This window comes from Citrus clementina, unplaced genomic scaffold, assembly GCF_000493195.1.
Source record: "Citrus clementina cultivar Clemenules unplaced genomic scaffold, Citrus_clementina_v1.0 scaffold_2, whole genome shotgun sequence".
NCBI classification, from domain to species: domain Eukaryota; kingdom Viridiplantae; phylum Streptophyta; class Magnoliopsida; order Sapindales; family Rutaceae; genus Citrus; species Citrus x clementina.
The window spans coordinates 8,254,802-8,273,670 of record NW_006262688.1 but is presented as its reverse complement, the minus strand read 5'-3'; the positions used below and the strand labels follow the sequence as shown (position 1 = coordinate 8,273,670).

Sequence of the window (18,869 nt, the reverse complement as noted above, 5' to 3'; positions counted from 1 at the left end):
CAAAGTCAAATCTCGTAATCTAATCACTTTCTAAATAAAAATAGATATGAGTGATTAGTGATTAGTGATTAATAAATAAAAAAAATTAAGGAATTAAATCCCATGGAAAATTAAACTATTATTAAAAGGCATATCTTAAAAAAATGGAGGAGAGCTCAGATGGGAGAGATGTTAATCCGTTAATTCCGTGAAAATAAATATTACAGACGAAGTCCACTTGCACATGTCGTTGAAAAGGGGGCCGAAGAAAAAAAAAAGAATCTTATTATTCACATTTTAACTTTTTTGTTCTTCTTCTTCTTCTTCATAGTTGATGATAGAGTAGTTTTTACTCGGAAGTCAGAAGCACTGCTACCTATCTCTAGATTCTCCTTGGAACATGTCAGAGAGCTGCAACTCACGCCACTTCTCATGGCTGATGAAATCTTGCTTCCCAAATCCACACGACGGTAATTGTAAATCATCTATTAGAGCTTCTGCGACAAGAAATCATCATCTTCACCACCACCGTCAATCTCAATCACTAACCACCAGCAGTACTACGCTGTCGTCTCTGCCGGACGATCTTCTTTTAGAGTGCTTCGTAAGAGTTCCATCTGATTCACTCTCGACACTCTGCTTCGTCTGCCGCCGCTGGTCCCGCCTTCTCCACTCCCCCTCTTTCTTCAACCTCCGCCGCCACCAGAATCGCCTCCACAACACCGTTTACGCCCTCACCCCCTCCGCTTCCGGCTTCATTGCCTCCACTCTCACCTTCGAGCCCCTTGACTACACCATTTTTGCTTGGAACACGAGGATTTATGTCCCGACCGATTACGTTTTTCTTGGCAACTTGTACGAATACTTGCCCCAGTCGCGACTCGCTTCTATAGGACCAAGAATCTTCGTTATCGGCCGATACGCGACCCTTCGTTACGATATTTGGACCGACAGTATCATTTCTCTCTCGCGTATGCTCGCGCCGAGAAAAAAGTTCGCTTGCGCCGTCGTCTCCGGTAAGATTTACATCGCCGGCGGCTCTCTGTGTGCGGCCGCCACGGTCGACGAGTACGACCCGGACAGCAACAAATGGCGCGTGGTCTCCCGCGCGCCCAGGCTCCGTTACGGCTGCACAGGCGCGTCGGCGGACGGAGTCTTCTACGTGATTGGCGGGTTGAAGATCGACGGGCCTCCCACGGGAGCGGCGGATGCGCAGATGTACATGAGCTCGATGGATTTGTACGACGCGGGGGCGCGTGTCTGGTTGAGAAGCCGCGCGGTTCCCGGCGGAGGATGCGTTATAGCCGCGTGTGCAGCTGTGGGGTTTATTTATGTTCTCACGAGTCATGCGGTTGAGATGTCGTTCTGGAGATTCGACGCGCGTCGCAGACACGGAGGGTTTGGCGAGTGGAGTAGGATGAAGACGCCGCAGCTGGCGCAGCCGGTGAGGCTAGACGGGTCCATCAAGTTCAGTCTGGTGGGTGTCGGAAACAAGGTGATGTTGGCTTTAATGAAGAACGGGAGAGTCTTGAGGGCAAGCGACGAAAGGTTTGTTTGGATTTACGACACGGTGGCCGGAGACTGGAGCTGCGGTCCGGATCTGCCGGAGTATATACCACGCGCCACTTGTGTGAACTTGGAATGCTGAGTAAGAGATGAGAGAGAGAGGTTACTGTTGTGTTGTGGTTTGTGTATATGTAGTTTGGGTAGCAGACAAAGATGATTGTCCTAACGTGTTTATTTATTTCAGGAAAGCAAAAAAGCGTCATCTTGGGCATGTAACCCACATTGACTGGCTTCAAGCAACCACATTTCATTTTCTTTTTTTTTAATGAAAAATGGAAGGATTTAAGTTTTAGACTTTAATCAACCCCTAAATTATTTGTTTATTTTCTAAAATAATAATTCTTTTATTTATTAAAAATGTTGGATAGGCCTTTTTAATATTGTATACAATATAATTTACAAAGCCCTTTGCCCGACATAGATAAGCACCTGCAAAGTCCAACATGAAAATCAAGGAAACAAACTCCTAAAAATAGTTGAGGTATATTGGAAACCCAAATATATTCAATCTAGATGTTCATTGATACAGCTCGGAAATTTACTTCAATTAATATTTGAAGAGATATCATCCTACCACATAATATGGGAAAATGTTTTGAGTTTTTTTAGAATAGTGGGGGCAAATCATTTGTCCTGTTGGTTCTGTTCGTATTGAAAGTGTTGGGGCTTCAAAAAATTATGAAAAAGAATGAGTAATGTATAGTAAATGATGTTTTCAAATAATAATATTAACGAAAATTATAAAAATATTATTTATTTTTCATTGAATCAACTTAACCTATAAACTACAATATTTTTATTATATAGAAATTAGAAAGAAACCTCTACCTCCTGCCTCAATGTTTTGTTGATTACGTCCTCTGACGCCTTTAATAAACTAATAAAAACTAGTGGGACTTCAATTAATTTAGGGTTAAATAAGCCAATTACATACTTTCTGTGCGTTTATGCCTTTTTCCAGTAACTGTGGGAGGATGATGATGTTGTGTATGCATGCTGTTGAAGTACTCCTTTGTTTTGTTTGTCTCTTTTGGTAATTTTAATAAAATGAAAACATTATTGGGTGACTCAACCCATCGTTTCATTCCATCGCATTAAGCGGCAGCGGCCCTCTTGCAGGCTTTCAACAACAGCCCGCGGCCCATGGACCCGAAAGGCCCGCACCTCTAACGGCTAGAAAATTCCAAAACAATAAAGCGAGATGATAGCCGTTAGATCATTTTAATAAATCCAACGGTAAGTATTCCCTTATATGAAAAATTTGACCGTTGGAGCTTCGGGCTTCCTTGAAAAGGAATCAAACAGAGCGTTTCTCTGATTTCCACTCACACAAAGCAAACAAGAAAGAGAAAAGAATTTGCAGAGAATTCTTTGCTCTTTTAATCAGCAACTCATAGAAAGAAAGCAAGAAAGAGGGTGGCGACCCAAGAATTTGCAGAGGGAGATCTAGAGACGCGTAGTAGCAGTAGCCGTCTCCAAGAGTTTTTCTCGTCACTATTTGCTAGCATTGGAGGTGTCTTTAGCCAAACCCAAGAACCAGAAATGGCTTCAAGAGCTGTTCTTCCTCAGAATCAACTCAAAGGTACCCTTTTTCTTTCATCGTTGAACATTTGATTTATTTGGGATCTTTTTAACGTCTTGTTATTTTTCATGATCTTTTGTGTATGGTTGTGGGTTAATTTGAGACTTTTGAAATTTTTATGCAAATGGGATAGGTTATGCTTTGAAATTTTTATGTAAAAATTCTCTATTTGGCATCAACGAACCTTTGTGCTCTTTTTGTTTTCATTGAGACTTTAACATTACTGGCTCAGGTTTGCTCTTTTTGTTTAATTGAAGTGTAAGTTTTCTTCTTGCAAATCTTTCAGGCGAAGTGAAGCAGAAGAATGTATTAGCAGATGGAAGAGGCAGAAGAGTTCTTCAAGATATTGGTAATTTTGTGACTGAACGAGCCCCTCAGGGAAAGGTATCGGATAGAAATCTCTTTCTCTTTCTCTACGTGTCTGCCTCCTCAATTTTGTTTATCAATTCATGACTCATACTTGGCATTTGTAGAAATCAATCACTGAAGTTGTAAATGCTGCCGTGGGGAAAGAAAAAAGCAAGGTAATTGACAAGCCGAAGAAACCTGAGAGCGTCATTGTAATAAGCTCTGATGATGAAAGCGACGAGAGCAAACCTGTTAACAGAAAAATTTCAAGGAAGGAACCTAACAAGTCCTTCACTTCAGTCCTCACTGCTCGAAGCAAGGTAAATTTGGATTACAATTGTTGGTGTTTGCAATTTGGTTATTTGATTTGTCGATTTTTGCCCCGTGCCTGAGTGCTTGAATTTCATCTACAACAACCCCTGCAGGCTGCTTGTGGACTCATCAACAAGCCCAAGGACCTAATATCAGACATTGATGTAACTGATATTGATAATGAACTGGCAGTTGTCGAATATGTAGATGATATTTACAAGTTCTACAAGCTCACAGAAGTAATGATCTTTTCTCTAACTTTTCTTTAATTTGTCTCTGGCTCACTCGTAATTTTTCGGATACAGTGATGCGAATTTGTTGTTGATTGGTAGGATGAGGGACGAGTACACGACTACATGGATGCACAACCAGAAATTAATGCAAAAATGAGATCAATTCTGGTGGACTGGTTAACTGAAGTTCATCGAAAATTTGAACTAATGCCAGAAACCCTCTATCTTACCGTTCATATCGTTGATCGTTTCCTTTCAAAGGAGACTATTCAGCGGAAGGAACTTCAGTTAGTCGGCATCAGCGCAATGCTCATTGCATGCAAGTATGAGGAGATTTGGGCGCCAGAAGTTAATGACTTTGTACGCATATCAGACAGTGCCTATCTCAGAGAACAAGTCCTGGCCGCGGAAAAAGCAATCTTGCGAAAGTTGGAATGGCATTTAACTGTTCCTACACCCTATGTTTTTCTGGTTCGATATATCAAGGCGTCTGTTACATCTGATAAGGAGGTATGATTCTGGCTTTTCATTATTTTGCATTACTTTGCTTGAAACTTTTTAAAGATTTTAATGTTATTAACTACTTTAATAACGACAATAATAAAAATGCAGATGGAAAACATGGTTTTTTTCCTTGCTGAACTTGGACTAATGCAGTATCCCACAATAGTTCTGTACTGTCCTTCGATGATAGCGGCATCAGCTGTATATGCTGCGAGATGCACCCTTAATAAGAACCCTTTCTGGACTGAAACATTAAAGCACCACACAGGTTACTCTGAAGATCAGCTAAGGTAATATTTTTTTCCCCTCAAATTGATACTTGTTTATGATTCTGATATTTTGGTTTTTGTACATTTCTGTTAGTTGAGTTTTTCTTGTCCTGCTAATAGGAATTGCGCCAAGCTGTTGGTTAAATTTCACTCTGCAGCTGCGGAAAGTAAGCTCAAGGCAGTGTACAAAAAATTCTCCAGTTTGGATTGTGGTGCTGTGTCTCTTCTTAAGCCAGCCAAAAGTCTTTTATCTTAAGAACTTATTTTGTTCTTGCCTCAATAAATTTCACTCTGCAGCTGCGGAAAGTAAGCTCAAGGCACTGTACAAGAAATTCTCCAATTTGGATTGTGGTGCTATGGCTCTTCTTAAGCCAGCCAAAAGTCTTTTATCTTAAGAACTTATTTTGTTCTTGCCTCATTATCAATGGGGTTTATCAGGATATGATTGTGTATATTCTGTTACTGCCTCATTTATCAGTGGGGGTTTATTTTGGACATGATTGTGTGTAATTTGGATGTGATGATGATACATAACATGTTTCTAAACATGATGATGTGTTTTCTTTTTTATATTTTTCCTTTTTTTTTAAAGTGTAACTTTAATTTATTCAACAAAATGAATACATTCATGATTTCTGTTGGAAATGAACCCAACCAAACAACAATTTCAAAATAATGATCTAAAACTAACTTAGCTAAAGAGTGGGCAATTGCATTATAAGATCTTGGGATATGTTGAACTTCAATGTTTACCATGATCCAATAAATCAGCCACCATTTGAGAAGCAGTTTCAATAATTAATGAAGCTAGACCTGCGTTTTTACCCACCGGTAAACCCCAGCTTGCAGAGCATCGGCTTTTGCATATGCTACATCCCCATAAAACTTTGAAATATTGATAGCATCAGCCATGACATTTCCAGTTGAATCCATAATCACAACTCCGAGGCCTTACAGTTGTTTCTCACTATTTATTATATTTTTCCTTCTAAATATTCTATTGTTAGATATTGAGGAATAGTTACCTGAATTGTTTACATTTGAGAAATCATTTTATACTATTGAAAGAACTGCAAAATACATAGACAGCAATGAGAAATGGTTAGGGAGGGGGTGGCATTGCTGTATTGCATTTCAATATGCAGACATAGAAAATAAACAATTCAATCTTTGTAGATACATAAGAAAGAAACATAGTCTTTCTGGACACACTTAAGAAACTCATTATAAAGTTGTCACCTGACAGGGAGGGGTGGGAGGATGAGTTGTTTTTTGCTACAGCAAAAAAAAATTCCTTCCCACCCATGTGTGTTCAAACCCCATTAATATTGTATCAACCAAAGATATTTTACTAATTCAACTAGCTGGCGCTCATGCAAAATCAAGTTTTTGAAAAAAAAAAAAAAACAGAACAAATGCAAAAATATGGAACTATATAAGGCAATTGTAAATTTTAATAGAGAAGTGTGTTATTTATTACATGGTTATGAATATGAATTGTTCCACCTTAGAATACAAATTATAAAAAAAAAAAAAAACCTGCAATAGGAGGGAATTTTCCCCTTTTGAAATTTCGGCATGAGTTATTCATTACATGGTCAAGTATTTAACTATTGTTTCACTTTAGTATACAAATAAAAAAGAAACAAAAAACTCCAATAAGAGGAAATTCTCCCCTTTTGAAATTTCTAACAACTGCTCACTTGCTGCTGTTGATATTGGCCAGTCCTTCATCATCCACCTTTACCTTGGCCCCACAGCAGGTCTTTCTAGCGTGTGACTTCACCGGAACTTCTCTTCCACTTCCACAGCAAATGCCATCCTTCTTCCCCAGATCGAGCCTCCTCTCCATAAACTCTGAATTCTCCTTCCAAACTTCTCCATTAGAATAAACCTCTTTCTTCCATATGGGTACAGAAGCTTTTAATTCATCAATTAAAAACTTACAAGCATCCAGGGCATCAGCTCGATGAACAGCCGATACAGCAATGAAAACACTTGTTTCTCCCACCGGCACAGGGCCTAGCCGGTGTGCAACTGCAATGGAGTGGAGATTCCAAGATGATCTAGCCAGTGAACAGATAGATTTGATGCAGCGTATTGCCATTGATACATATGATTCATACCTTAGCTCCACGACTATTTTTCCATCAAAGGTATCCCTTGTTGTACCTGAAAACGTTGCTATGGCACCAGCTTGTGGAGCACTGACATAAGTCATATACTTTGTCATGTCAACTGGGTTATTCTCTTCTAAGATTTCCACCAGAGTTCTATCTTCTCCAGCCATTGGGATTTCTCTGAGCTGTGAATATTTGTGTAACTTGTATACCAAGACTATTCGTGGGGAATTTCAGGAACCATTAAAACTCATATCGGTCTCACACTTGAGACTCTTATACAATGGCATATGAACTGCAATGTCATACTGTCACATAAAGGAAAACATACAGTCAAGAAAGACAGGTCCTGCCTTGACTTGTACATAAATTAACAAAAAACACATAGTCTGGCAAATAACCAATGTCATGTTTCCATAATAGCATAGAGGAATAAAATGTACAATGTTAATACGGAAAATTAGGTATGTCATCATGCAAGGGAGGTCAAATTCACATGGAACTAAAACCTGAAACTCTAAACCATCCATCCAATTCAAATCATGAAATGGCCTACCAAAGGCCCGACTTTCAACAACAGCATAAAGAAAGAACAGAAACCAGAAATTCTAAATCCATCAACTAATTTAACAACAGAATTTCACAAACATGAATACAATAATAATAATTTCTTTTTCAGACTTGATAAATCAAAAGATGGTTATATAGGTGTCGATCCTTGTTCTCCATTAACTTTTCCAGTCACACAACAAAAAGCTAGCACTAACACTAAGCACTAGCAGGGAGGTTATAAAGTAAACCATTTTCGAAGCAATTGACCAAAACATGTCAGTGAGAAAGCTTATTTGAATGTCTTCATCTCATTTCTACATACAAATTCAAATACGGAAGTGAAATACTCTAAAGCAACAATCCAAATTTCATTACTCTATTTTATAAACAACTTAACTGAATTTTTTTTTTAAAAAAAGAAAAACTTACAGGGAATGAGTTGTGGTGGCAGCAACAAAATTGGTTGGGCTGGCGTGAGAATTGCAGAAAAATCAGAACAATTTTTAAAATACTTGAGGGAGAAAATTAGGGTTTAAGATAAGAAAAGACAGAGCTCTTCTTGTTGACTTGTGTTTTTTTTTTCTTAAATGTGTATTGAGATATTAGCCTCCATGGTTTTGATTTTTTGCTTTATTTTGTTAATTTAGATTCCAATTCGGAGCGCCTTTCCACAAAAAAAAAAAGATTCCAATAGGGAGCGACTGTGTAATGACTATTATACCCTTAAAAATTTTATTTATCAAATATAAATAAAATTAAAATTTTATCTTTAAATAACAAATTTATTCTTTTTCTTTAAATGCGTGTTACTTTTTTTTTCCCCCCAAAGATAAAGGGGTGAATAAACTCTAAGCTCATGTTAAGAGAAAAGAGAAATTAGAAAGGAAAAGAGAGAGAAAATGTGTAAAAAAAAAAAATTCAATTTCATTTTTATCATTTAATCGAACATAAAATTCATCTTTCGCTTTTTATTTCTTTCCTTTTACCTTTTTTTTCTCTTCTCTTTTCTCTTTATATTGAAGGGAACTTTTTTTTTTTTCTCTCCTCTTCTCTCCTTATATTCTTCACATCAATCGTGCCATAAATTTATTTTCTAATTTTTTTATTTAAAAAGAACTATTTCAAAACTACGCTTTATTTTTTAAAAGGAATGTTATAAGAATTCCAGAAGAGTGTTAAAAGCTCACTTTTTCTAAAATTTACCCGATTCAGGAGTATCCCCAGTGACTCATCGGACAAAAAGGATTGAGCAAAGGCCTTCAGATATAATAAAGCAATCATCAATCATAACTCCCGGTAAATAAAACAACAATCTTTCATCGTGTATACATTTGTAGTACAGCTGCAAATAATTCTCCATATTTCATTGGGAACATGTCACACTCATACAAAAAAAGGCAAATAAAAACGCCTTGGTGCTGAGGCCAGAAGGTGATAAGATAATGTGAGGAACGGTAGAAGTAAGAACACAATCATACAACGCGAAATCCTGGTGGTTCAAACTGATATAATACACAGCGAAACTCGACAATAATTACAATTTGTGAATCAGTAGTTACGAAAGAAGTCCGGTTAGCTTCCTAAGGGAGATCTGTCCTCCGGTCCAGCAAGCATGATCTGGCATTTTAAGCATTTCGAATTAAAAGATCTCCCAGTCAGATTAAAAAGAAGAGAGAAATATATGTACATATATCAGGCTCAAAGTCCCATGCTTGCTGAAAACTTGAAAAAATAAAACAAAATAAAATAAAAATATATTATAAACACCTACATTGCAGTCGAAAGCAAGCCTCCGGGCAAGCATGATAGTTGCATTCCTTTCTCTCTCTGATTCAAATGCTAAAACAAAAGAAACCCCTTTTTTTGCTTGCCAAAACAATGCCTGAGCCGCGGCATTGCCACCCCCTCTAACGCCGCATAACTGAAAATATGATAAGATAATGTCAGGAATCATTATTATGAGAGACATGATTTATTTTCATTCTCAATACCAAAATATAAACAGGAGCAATTAAGACTTCATAATTAAGCATTTGACATCTGAGCACGAGCAGAAAACTAAAATGTCATGCAAGTCACATCTAATTTCTTTCTCAATCGATTCTCCAATGTATGATTCTTGCTGACATGACTAGTCATTAGTCTCCAATCAAATGAAAACGATAAGAATTGAATAATTGCATATAAATATCAAACTGATCCTTATCCCAAGATTACTTGCTCTTTTTCTCCTTCAACATCAAAATGATCTTTGTACTAATATAAAAGAAAAGAAGGAAATCTGTAGTACCTGCATTGAAGTGGAATAGTACTCTTTAGCGATTGTCATTTTTCCTTTACACAGTTTTATTCTCATCTTTCCTACATGAAGCACATGTATTGATTCTGATGGATGATCTACTCCATTCATTTGGGTAACAACTACCTGTGGAAAGTAAAAGAAGAATAAGTATAATATTAAAAGTATAATATGTATAATATTAAGGGTTGAAGCAGTAACTAATGACCTACAAGGATAATGTTAACACCAGATTTTGCTATATGTTGAACTCAATGGAATGTATGATTATCGAATAAAGTTACAATAGAAAAATATCAAAAATCAATATCATGACCAAAATCAATGGTCAAACCACTTACCAAATGGATCACCAAAATAGTCATCAAATGGTGGTTGCAACACCAAAAATGGAAATGAATACAGAATAATATAAATATGGCATGTGAGTTATATTAGAAATGGGTAAAGTCTTGAAAATGGTGTTGGGGGGGGTGTTGTGGGGGAGCACGTACATGAAATTCAACATCATGCTTCCGAACAAGTGCCTCCACATAGCTTCCCAATCCAGGAGCTGTTTGATAAATATTAAATCAGTTGAAGCATATATAATCACATATGATAACTGATAAAAGATAAAAACCTCATAAACTAATAATAAATTCAAAAAAGAAACCAAGTTAAAAACAAGATCAACCAAAATCACACCTGGATCAACGGCACCAGTTGTTGTCAATGTTATTTGTTGGCCATTATAAGTAATCTCGGCTTGTAGTATTCTTCCAACATCAAAAGGCTCTGGTGCATAGACTGATTTGGTGGCTCCTGGGGTGGAAATTCATATCATTAGACTTGGGCAAAAAGACCTTTTGTACAGATCATATTCCCATCAACTCATCCCTATTAACATTGCATGAAACTGAAACTAAGCGCCATTCCCACTCATGCAAGTGGGTTTGTTCTACCAGTTGAGCTGACTAGAATTCATGACCTGTTGACATCCTGATTTTATTCATCTCGATTTTGCAATCAAACTTAAAGATAAAGATTGTACCTACTTAAATTTCTTCATTAACTACCTCCAAAAATTATATATATCACGTACAATCAAATATCCATTCTTAATAGTCTAACACATTTAAAGCAACAAAATCATTTAGTTATTTTATACCTGATATAAGCTCCCTTTTTCCTCCTTCAGATGGTACACGATACCATTGAATTGAACATTTGGAAAGTTCTGGACCATTATTTGAGCAAGGCTTAATCCTTAAGTAGGAACCTAAAGCTTCAGAACCATCTAATTCGTATGAATCAGAAAGTTTTTCCTCGATTCTCTTGCTCATTGCTAGCTGGAAAACATTAGATGAAATACAAAACATTCAGGAAGTAAATCATAGAAACATTTTCTACAACCTAAGCACATACAAACATGAACTGGATACCCAGACCATGAAAAAATAGGTCAGGAAAATTTCTTACTAACAAAAGAGCAATAGTTTAGTAATGTAACAAACAGACCTCTTTCCGAAGCAGAAGAGAACACTTAGACTTCTCTGCAAGTTGAATTCTCAATGCCCGTAGCTCATGTTCCATGTCCATAACCTATAAATTTAAGCTTGATTTACTCCCTATATACAAATGTCTTTCAGTTGATATAATACATCAGTTTAGCGTGCATTCATAATACCACAAAGACGGATGTTTAAGTTTTCAAATCAAAGTTACACCCTCTAACACAGTGAAAGATGACAAGAATGACTACAAGACCACTAACTGAACCATCACCCTGTGTTGATATGATTTATCAATCCAGAATAAGACATAAAAATAAGAAACTAAATAAAAGGTGCAAATTACGATAACGGTGGAAAATAATAACAGTACTTAATGGAGTGAAAAGTTTCAAGAATGACTATTACACAACAGAATGTCTCCATAACTCTGTAAACAAAGATGTAGAGTCAAACAATAGGTTCAATAGAAATTTAAAAACCAATGATAGCTAACAGCTATAGAAACTCTAGAGAGCAGTATCAGGAAACCTGAAATCAAATTTTAACTCCATTAAGATTTCAAGATTTTCTGCAACTAAAAAATGCACAACTAGCACGTTGCGGTTTCCTTTACTATTCAATAATCATTATAATTAAGTGAACTACTGTACAGAACTGAATGCACAGAGAATCATTAGCATAGGAATCAAACTATTTTCTGAAAAGAATGAAGGTAAACAAAGCCACCCAAACCAGTAATTCATCAAAGAAAGTTGTGTCCTCAGTTCTTTGAAAGAAAGTTATGTCCTCAGTTCATTCATCCACACAGATCAATATGACCATCATAAACTTGATTCACCATGGAAAAACACAAACTATGCATCCGCTTTATCTAGTCGAAAGATCATGGACTTACATACCATCATTCATCTACCATACTTTCCACAGTTCCTGAACATCGGGCTCCCTCTTTCTCATGTGTCTGCTCATTTTATTTTACAAATGACTCTCCTCCCTTCATCCCTACATTTTTTCTTTCTGTTTCTGTTTCTCTCTCTCTCTCTCTGTCTCTCTAACGCCAGTTCTTCCTTACAGAAAAAAGCAGCGGAAAACACTATCTTCTTAACCTTTGAAGCAACCATGTCCAACATTCTATGGCAAAGTCCAACCAATATATTTCCACCACACATCTATGGTATTGACACATAGGCCGTGTGACATTTCATTGAGCTAATAGCACATGAAACATCTTAAAAGACAAACACAATCGCCTAGATATCTCTTTGTACATGATAAAATAAACAGATAGATCAACAACTTGGAAAATCAACCATAAAGATAAATATAACATGTAAACTTAAACAATTTCGGGGGGGGGGGGGGGGGGGGGGGGGGGGGAATCGAAATAGCAGTTATAGCAACAACGCAACATGCTTATAAATATTTATAAATAGATATCTCGTGTTTCTGTAAGCAGAAAAAACATCAGAAGCACAAATCTAATATACACCTTGCTCGGCTGATGCAGCATTTTAATCCGCCTAGCCTCTTGAACTTCCTTCATTAATTCCTCAAAGTCCTGAAATCACATGCCAAATATTTTGTGAGGAATCAGAATAAGAGACTAAGCAACAACAAGAATAAATATCTAAGTTTACACACAAGAAACAGAGAAAGATGTAAAACTCATAATTCCTGAAAATTGCCGACTTCAAAGCAAGCATGATTTAATGCTGCAAATGGACATGTAATGAGAAATGTATTTTCATTTACAGCTGAATAAAATAATTTGGTTATAAGCTGATTATATTCTGTTTAAATGGTCAATGCAGTTGATCGCATGCTTCATCAGTGGTGAATCTTATACTTTGTTTTCAGGCTCTCCAATTTCACATCCATGTTCAATTGAAACCTTGTATTACCTGCTTCCCTGAAGCACGAGACATCCGTTCATGCTCTTGAAGAGATTCTTCCACCCTCTGAACTGCTGCTCTGGCACTCTCAATTTCAGCACGAGCAAAAGCCCTTTCCTCATCAACAAGTTTCTTGGCATCTTCTGAAGCCTAAAAATTGACACAAGTACTCATTTGTGTGATAAAGTGCATGCATAACATTGAAATGGCGTATTGACAAATATAAACAAGCAAATAATTAACATAAAAAATCCAAACTACAACACCAATGCACATTAGATGTATGATAAATATAAGTCATAAATTTGTTGCAGGGTAACTATCTACAGGAATTTTCCCCCCCATGAAATTCTTAAAATTCATAGTTAACCAAAACAATTGAACCAATCATCATTGAACAAGGAATACATGCACATTGAACCAATCACCGTCTGAAGAAAAGGGAGACAAGTTTTTCTTTTTTTAAAATCATATGAATATAAACCAAAGCCCTTCCAACCTTGATTTGTACCCCATATATCTTACACTACCCCAAGCACCAAGAGGTTTTCCTAGTTGAACCAACGAGCACCACACCAATCATTGCTAAACTCTTTAGATTATCAGCAGATGTAGCAAATACAATTTAGATATGGAATTCCCTAAGAGAGTGACTAAAAGATCACGATAAAGAGGCAATAAACAAGTTCGATTAAAAGATATGGTTACCTTTTTCAGAAAATCTGCTAGCTTCTTCACTTCTGCTTTTTCTTGAATCAATTCCCCTTCCCTTTGAGTCAATTGAACTGCTAAAGCTTCCACCTGGAGGAAAAGAACATATTTTCAGTTAAAATTTGCATAGGAAATTTAGCATCAGCAGTATTAAATGAACCAAAAATCTAAACGTGGCATTTGAGTGTTAAAAATACAAAGGAACAAGTTCAATGAAGGACCAAATTACGATACTAACCATAGCAATAGCCTCCTCTACATCATCCTTGTTTCTACCCGCCACACGTCCTCTCAAGGATTCAAGTGCATCTCTCAGCTTCTTCAGAAGAACATGCTTCTCCAATGACGCTGCCTCTCTGAGTTTAGCCTGCATTTCCCCAAGTGAAAAAAAAGAAAAGAAAAGAAAAAGAAATTAATATTTGAGTCATTTGATTTCATAGAAAATTCACATTCGTACAGCTTCACAACTGTAGAAAGTAACAACAAAGAAAGCAGCAACACTTGAGTGCAACAAACTATAAAGGGTATCAAATTATTTCCAAACTCCATTTACACTTCCTTACAGAAGGAAATCCAAGAAAGGGAGAACTCTAAGACCAGTCATCATTTTGCATTGGTCCAAGGATACATAGGAAGCATAAATCGAAAATAGTTTTCTAAGCTAAACATGTTAATTTTTTAGACCAAACATTTTCCAAGTTTTCTATCAAGCCTATGAATTGGCCTAACATAATCACATTCTTTAAATACTCCAAAAAAGTCCCTACGGTTTTGCATTCTGAACACTACATCACCCAAAACCTGAACTAGTGAGTTTAATAGTCATAGTTAAGATAAATTTCCATTACTAAAATATATAACAATTTAAATAAATAGTTAGGTAAATATTTTCTCAAACAATTTAACAAGATTATTGGCCTAGGAATACAAATTAGGAAACTGTAAAATAAAAACACAACCTCCTCGGACAACTTAGCAGCAGCAGCTAAGCCCTTCTCGAATTTGTTGGCAAGGTCACGGACAGAGAGGCGTTTTTGCTGCTCCAATAACTGTGCAGTTTCGCGTGCAACGACCTCCTTCATGGAGAGTACTTTCGGATCATCTTTACCATCGACTACCTGATTATTAGCTCCAATTTTGTAATTGGGAAACCGACTGGAAGCAAATACTACATCTGCTGATACAGCCGGGACAGCATCTTTTTGCATTGTGTTACCAAAATCACGGCTTAGTCTCGTCATAATTACAAACTAACTGGTCTCATCTGTTCATCACCAACAAGCGTTATAGCTTAATACCAAAGAATTGAACCACATGATAATCATTGTGAAAAAAACTGGAAAGAGAAACTGTGGGTCAGCAGCATTTACCAACCGTTAACAAACAACCTACTTAGTTTTTTAACAATCACTCAACAAATGTGTATGGTACCATCAAAATAACTAAATATACAAACAGTAAACATCTGCATTAACTGGTCAGGACGAAAATGAAACCCTAATTCCAAAAAAAAAAAAAGTTAACAAATGGAGACAAAAAGGGAAAGCTGAACTTACAGATGAAGAAAAAAATGTAACAAAGAGGAATTTTTTGAAGATTCCTTGGATCAGGTGAAAATTTAACTGGGCATTTTGAATTTGATTATGGTTGGCTAGAGACAATGTCCAATTCGTGGCAGAGGAAGAAGAAGGAGGAGAACGAGAAAATAATTTAAAAAGGGAAAGCAAAATGCGTGAGGTTTTGTTTACTTTTTAAAAAGGCAAGCCTAGAAGAAAAAGCCGCCCTTCCATGTCTTTCCTTATTAATATTATTATTAATTTTTTTTTTTCAAAGAAAAAATTTCAATGCAACTGTCTTTCTGTTCACTGTTACCAGATGACTTCAGATGCTCTATTGTATTGTCAAGCCTCTGCTTTTCAAATTCCATTTTCCTCGCGGGTCCCACATGTTGTTGTCTCATGATCATCATTTGGTAATTTTGCTTGCACTTTCGAATTCGAATTTCAAAGGACAAAAACAAAAAATTAAGAATTATTATTATTATTATTTTATTTGTACTATGATTCCATTGTGCATAACTTAGGTAATGTTTTTTTTTTCTTTAGTATGAATTTGAATATAAATATTTGAATTATTTTTTTTAATATCTAAAGGTATTTTTTTTGTTTTTATAAATAAAAACATCTTAAATATAGCTATTTAATATTTATGTTCTTGTAAATAAAAATAAATAAAGGAATTAAATTTTATAGTTCAAGAGATAAATATATTTTATAAATATAATTTTATAATATAATATACTTCTTATTCAAATATTTTTTCATTCAGATAAAGAGTCAAAAAAAAATTTTTTTTTGTATTAAGATGCAAATGTTTGGAAATCATTATAAAAAAAATAAATTTAAAAAAATTCTAAAATTAATAGAATTTCAAACTTCAAACGTTAATCAAATAAACCCTTAGCAAATATAGATATTGCTCAACTGTTTCTATATGCCCCTATTCATAAAAAATTACATGAAGATTCTTAGAACTCCCAAAGATATCATTTTTGTAATTAATTTGCATTCTTTCTTCTTTTTTAATTCTTTTTTTTATTGATAAAATTTCAACAACATTCCGAGGAAAAAGTTGGACGAGCGATGCCGAAAATGGTATTCCCACATAAAAGAATTATATAATTAAAGCACGGGTCATAAATTATGAATGTAATCTTAGGTTCTCTCCTTTACATATCACATGAAAGAGAGATTGACCAAAAAAAAAAGATTATTCCTCTGAATAAACTCTAGGTGTTACATTAAAATTGTGACAAATATGGTTTAATAATTAAGAAAAATGTCAGTCATATACCCTAAATTTATTATATTATTAAAAATATTACAAAATTTTAAATTTATTTAATTTTTCACCTTAAGTTTGTAATTTGTATCAACTGCCGACCAAAATGTTAACACCTATTTATAATTGATGATGTCACAAGGGGAATTGGACATTTAACATGTTAAATAAAAAATAAAAGAGAAATTAGCAATCATAAACCTTAAGTTTATAATGTTATGAAAAATTTTTACAAAAAATTGAATTTATTCATTTTTCTACCTTAAGTTTGTAATTGGTGTCAACCATCGACAAAAAGGTTAACTACAGTTTATAATTAATGATGACACAAGAATAATTTAGAAATGTAATATGTTAAATACAAAATAAAATGATGGTTTAAAATATAAAATAAAAAGCTAACCAATATGCAATTAATTACACTTCAATCTCTAATTTTTTCCTTAATTTAAAAAATAATTTGTCTTCTCAATTTATCTAAACAAATTTATATAATCAAACTAAATTAAAAAATTACCCTTATCCTTAATTCATAAACACCCAATCAATCCAATTCTTAAATTCAATTTCATAATAAAAAAAAACTAAATTTTATTTGATTGTTTATAGTGCAAAGTGAAAAAAAAAACCTCTTAAATTCAATGGTAAAATGACAATTTTACTTAAATTATGTTAAATATGCTAACAATATAAATGTTTTGATAGATGGTTGAAATAAAAGTATAAATTTATGGTGGAAAATCAAATAAATTTGAGCTTTTGTAGTATTTGATTAACGTTGTAAAATTAGGAGATAGTGATGTAGGATGGTTGCGGAGGATGAATAAGGTACCTTCATGAGGGCATAACCTAGGTTAAAGCTGTTCATTTTAGATAACATATTATTTTGAAGTTTGCGATGAGACAAATCAAGTAAAAAATGCTTATGTTGAACATGGTCGAGTAAAATATTCTATGAAACTACTATTTTTTTTCTTGTTGTTTCGTAGTTTTTAGTTATTTTCATATTTTTCCTGTAGCTTTCAAGATTTATATCTTTTTTTAGATATCGGATTTAGGTGCCATTTATGTTGTTTTCCGTATTTTGATTACGAGAATTTTATTATAAAATAAAATTTCATATTTGTCTATTTTAGTAAATTTACGACACTTGGGTTAGTATAAAAGGGGATCAAAATCATAGTCTTGTTCATTCAAACTTTTCTAATAATTTTTTTTATTTGGAAACTCAGTTTCTCTTATCCATCAATATTTTACGTTTTTGAATCATTAGATAGCCGATAATTTTTTTTGAATTTTATTTTATTATTTATTATGCAAAGTAAAAAATGCTCTTAAATTCAAGGGTAAATGATCATTTCCCTTGGATTTCATTCAATATTCTAATGGTGTTAATGTTTTGGTGGACGGTTGATACAAATTACAAGATTAAGGTAAAAAATAAAAAATCAAATTTTTATTGTATTTTAACAACACGATAAACTTAGAGTATGTGACTGATAAATTCCTTAATAATTACAATTGAGTAATAATTACTGTTCGTTTGGTATGACTTTTGTGCTGCCAAAACTTTTTTTTTTTTTAATGCTAGAAGTTCTTTTTAAATATTTTTTTATGTTATTAGGCTGTAACTAAAATTTAAAAAAATGTTTATTAAAGTAATTTAATAGTTTTTACTAATATAAACTCTAATACAAACACGTCCTTTAGAATTATCACACAATTTGTTTAGAATCTCATAAAAAATATTTCTGAAAAAGATTTGTCTGAATTTTCTAAACCAAACGTATCTTTTCATTTATAATTAAGAAAAAAAAGATGTCTTCTTGAGACTTTGATAAGTTGGCTGCACGCCAGTAGACCAAAGCCGTCCAGATCTCTTTATCTCAATTCTCCCCAGCAAGTAGCTTTCTTTGTCTATTATTAAATTTTCAAAAGCAGCTCGTGTATGATACAAATCCACCGACCTCATTGAGAAACAAGTCTTGACTTGAGAAATTGGAGAGCCGTCATTCGGTGTTTTTAAGAATTTTATTATCAGTAGATAACTTTTCACATAATTATACGTATAATCATTCTCAAATGTAAGCCGTGCATATTAATATAATTATTTTTTAATATATTATAAAATCATTTATTTTAATAAATAAAATCTCACTCTATTA

At 34.5% G+C, this 18,869-nt stretch overlaps 4 protein-coding genes across 4 annotated transcripts; 2 read left to right on the top strand and 2 right to left on the bottom strand.

Moving 5' to 3' along the window:
* The first annotated feature begins 133 nt into the window (after window positions 1-133).
* LOC18051121 (F-box/kelch-repeat protein At5g26960) lies at window positions 134-1,801 on the top strand. The gene has a single exon (XM_006446292.2). The coding sequence runs from the start codon at window positions 380-382 to the stop codon at window positions 1,625-1,627; it is 1,248 nt and encodes a 415-aa protein (XP_006446355.1). The 5' UTR covers window positions 134-379; the 3' UTR covers window positions 1,628-1,801.
* A 1,054-nt stretch (window positions 1,802-2,855) lies between these two features.
* Window positions 2,856-5,363, top strand: LOC18051120 (G2/mitotic-specific cyclin S13-7). Its single transcript, XM_006446291.2, has 7 exons — window positions 2,856-3,127; window positions 3,414-3,511; window positions 3,601-3,795; window positions 3,901-4,026; window positions 4,120-4,530; window positions 4,633-4,814; window positions 4,914-5,363. Exons 1-7 carry the CDS (start codon window positions 3,088-3,090, stop codon window positions 5,047-5,049), a joined length of 1,188 nt encoding a protein of 395 aa, XP_006446354.1. The 5' UTR covers window positions 2,856-3,087; the 3' UTR covers window positions 5,050-5,363.
* A 953-nt stretch (window positions 5,364-6,316) lies between these two features.
* Window positions 6,317-8,076, bottom strand: LOC18051119 (molybdopterin synthase catalytic subunit). Its single transcript, XM_006446290.2, has 2 exons — window positions 7,895-8,076; window positions 6,317-7,221 (listed from the first exon to the last, which is right to left on the bottom strand). Exon 2 carries the CDS (start codon window positions 7,081-7,083, stop codon window positions 6,493-6,495), a length of 591 nt encoding a protein of 196 aa, XP_006446353.1. The 5' UTR covers window positions 7,084-7,221; window positions 7,895-8,076; the 3' UTR covers window positions 6,317-6,492.
* A 669-nt stretch (window positions 8,077-8,745) lies between these two features.
* On the bottom strand, window positions 8,746-15,715 carry LOC18051118 (stomatal closure-related actin-binding protein 1). The gene is made up of 13 exons (XM_006446289.2): window positions 15,420-15,715; window positions 14,823-15,127; window positions 14,102-14,230; window positions 13,861-13,953; window positions 13,162-13,302; window positions 12,750-12,818; window positions 11,265-11,348; window positions 10,915-11,095; window positions 10,452-10,568; window positions 10,259-10,317; window positions 9,756-9,890; window positions 9,237-9,386; window positions 8,746-9,082 (listed from the first exon to the last, which is right to left on the bottom strand). The coding sequence occupies exons 2-13, from the start codon at window positions 15,102-15,104 to the stop codon at window positions 9,038-9,040; spliced, it is 1,485 nt and encodes a 494-aa protein (XP_006446352.1). The 5' UTR covers window positions 15,105-15,127; window positions 15,420-15,715; the 3' UTR covers window positions 8,746-9,037.
* Window positions 15,716-18,869: the final 3,154 nt, after the last annotated feature.

Excerpts from the sequence above, each read along its gene's own strand:
- LOC18051118 (XM_006446289.2), bottom strand. The coding sequence starts at position 15,104 with ATGACGAGACTAAGCCGTGATTTTGGTAACACAATGCAAAAAGATGCT. Across the intron at positions 11,096-11,264 it reads CTCTTCTGCTTCGGAAAGAG|CTAGCAATGAGCAAGAGAAT; the intron begins GTCTGTTTGTTA and ends AATGTTTTCCAG. Across the intron at positions 9,083-9,236 it reads GGCTTGCTTTCGACTGCAAT|ATCATGCTTGCTGGACCGGA; the intron begins GTAGGTGTTTAT and ends TTAAAATGCCAG.
- LOC18051120 (XM_006446291.2), top strand. The coding sequence starts at position 3,088 with ATGGCTTCAAGAGCTGTTCTTCCTCAGAATCAACTCAAAG. Across the intron at positions 3,796-3,900 it reads TCCTCACTGCTCGAAGCAAG|GCTGCTTGTGGACTCATCAA; the intron begins GTAAATTTGGAT and ends CAACCCCTGCAG. Across the intron at positions 4,815-4,913 it reads TACTCTGAAGATCAGCTAAG|GAATTGCGCCAAGCTGTTGG; the intron begins GTAATATTTTTT and ends TCCTGCTAATAG.
- LOC18051119 (XM_006446290.2), bottom strand. The coding sequence starts at position 7,083 with ATGGCTGGAGAAGATAGAACTCTGGTGGAAATCTTAGAAGAGAATAAC.
- LOC18051121 (XM_006446292.2), top strand. The coding sequence starts at position 380 with ATGTCAGAGAGCTGCAACTCACGCCACTTCTCATGGCTGATGAAATCT.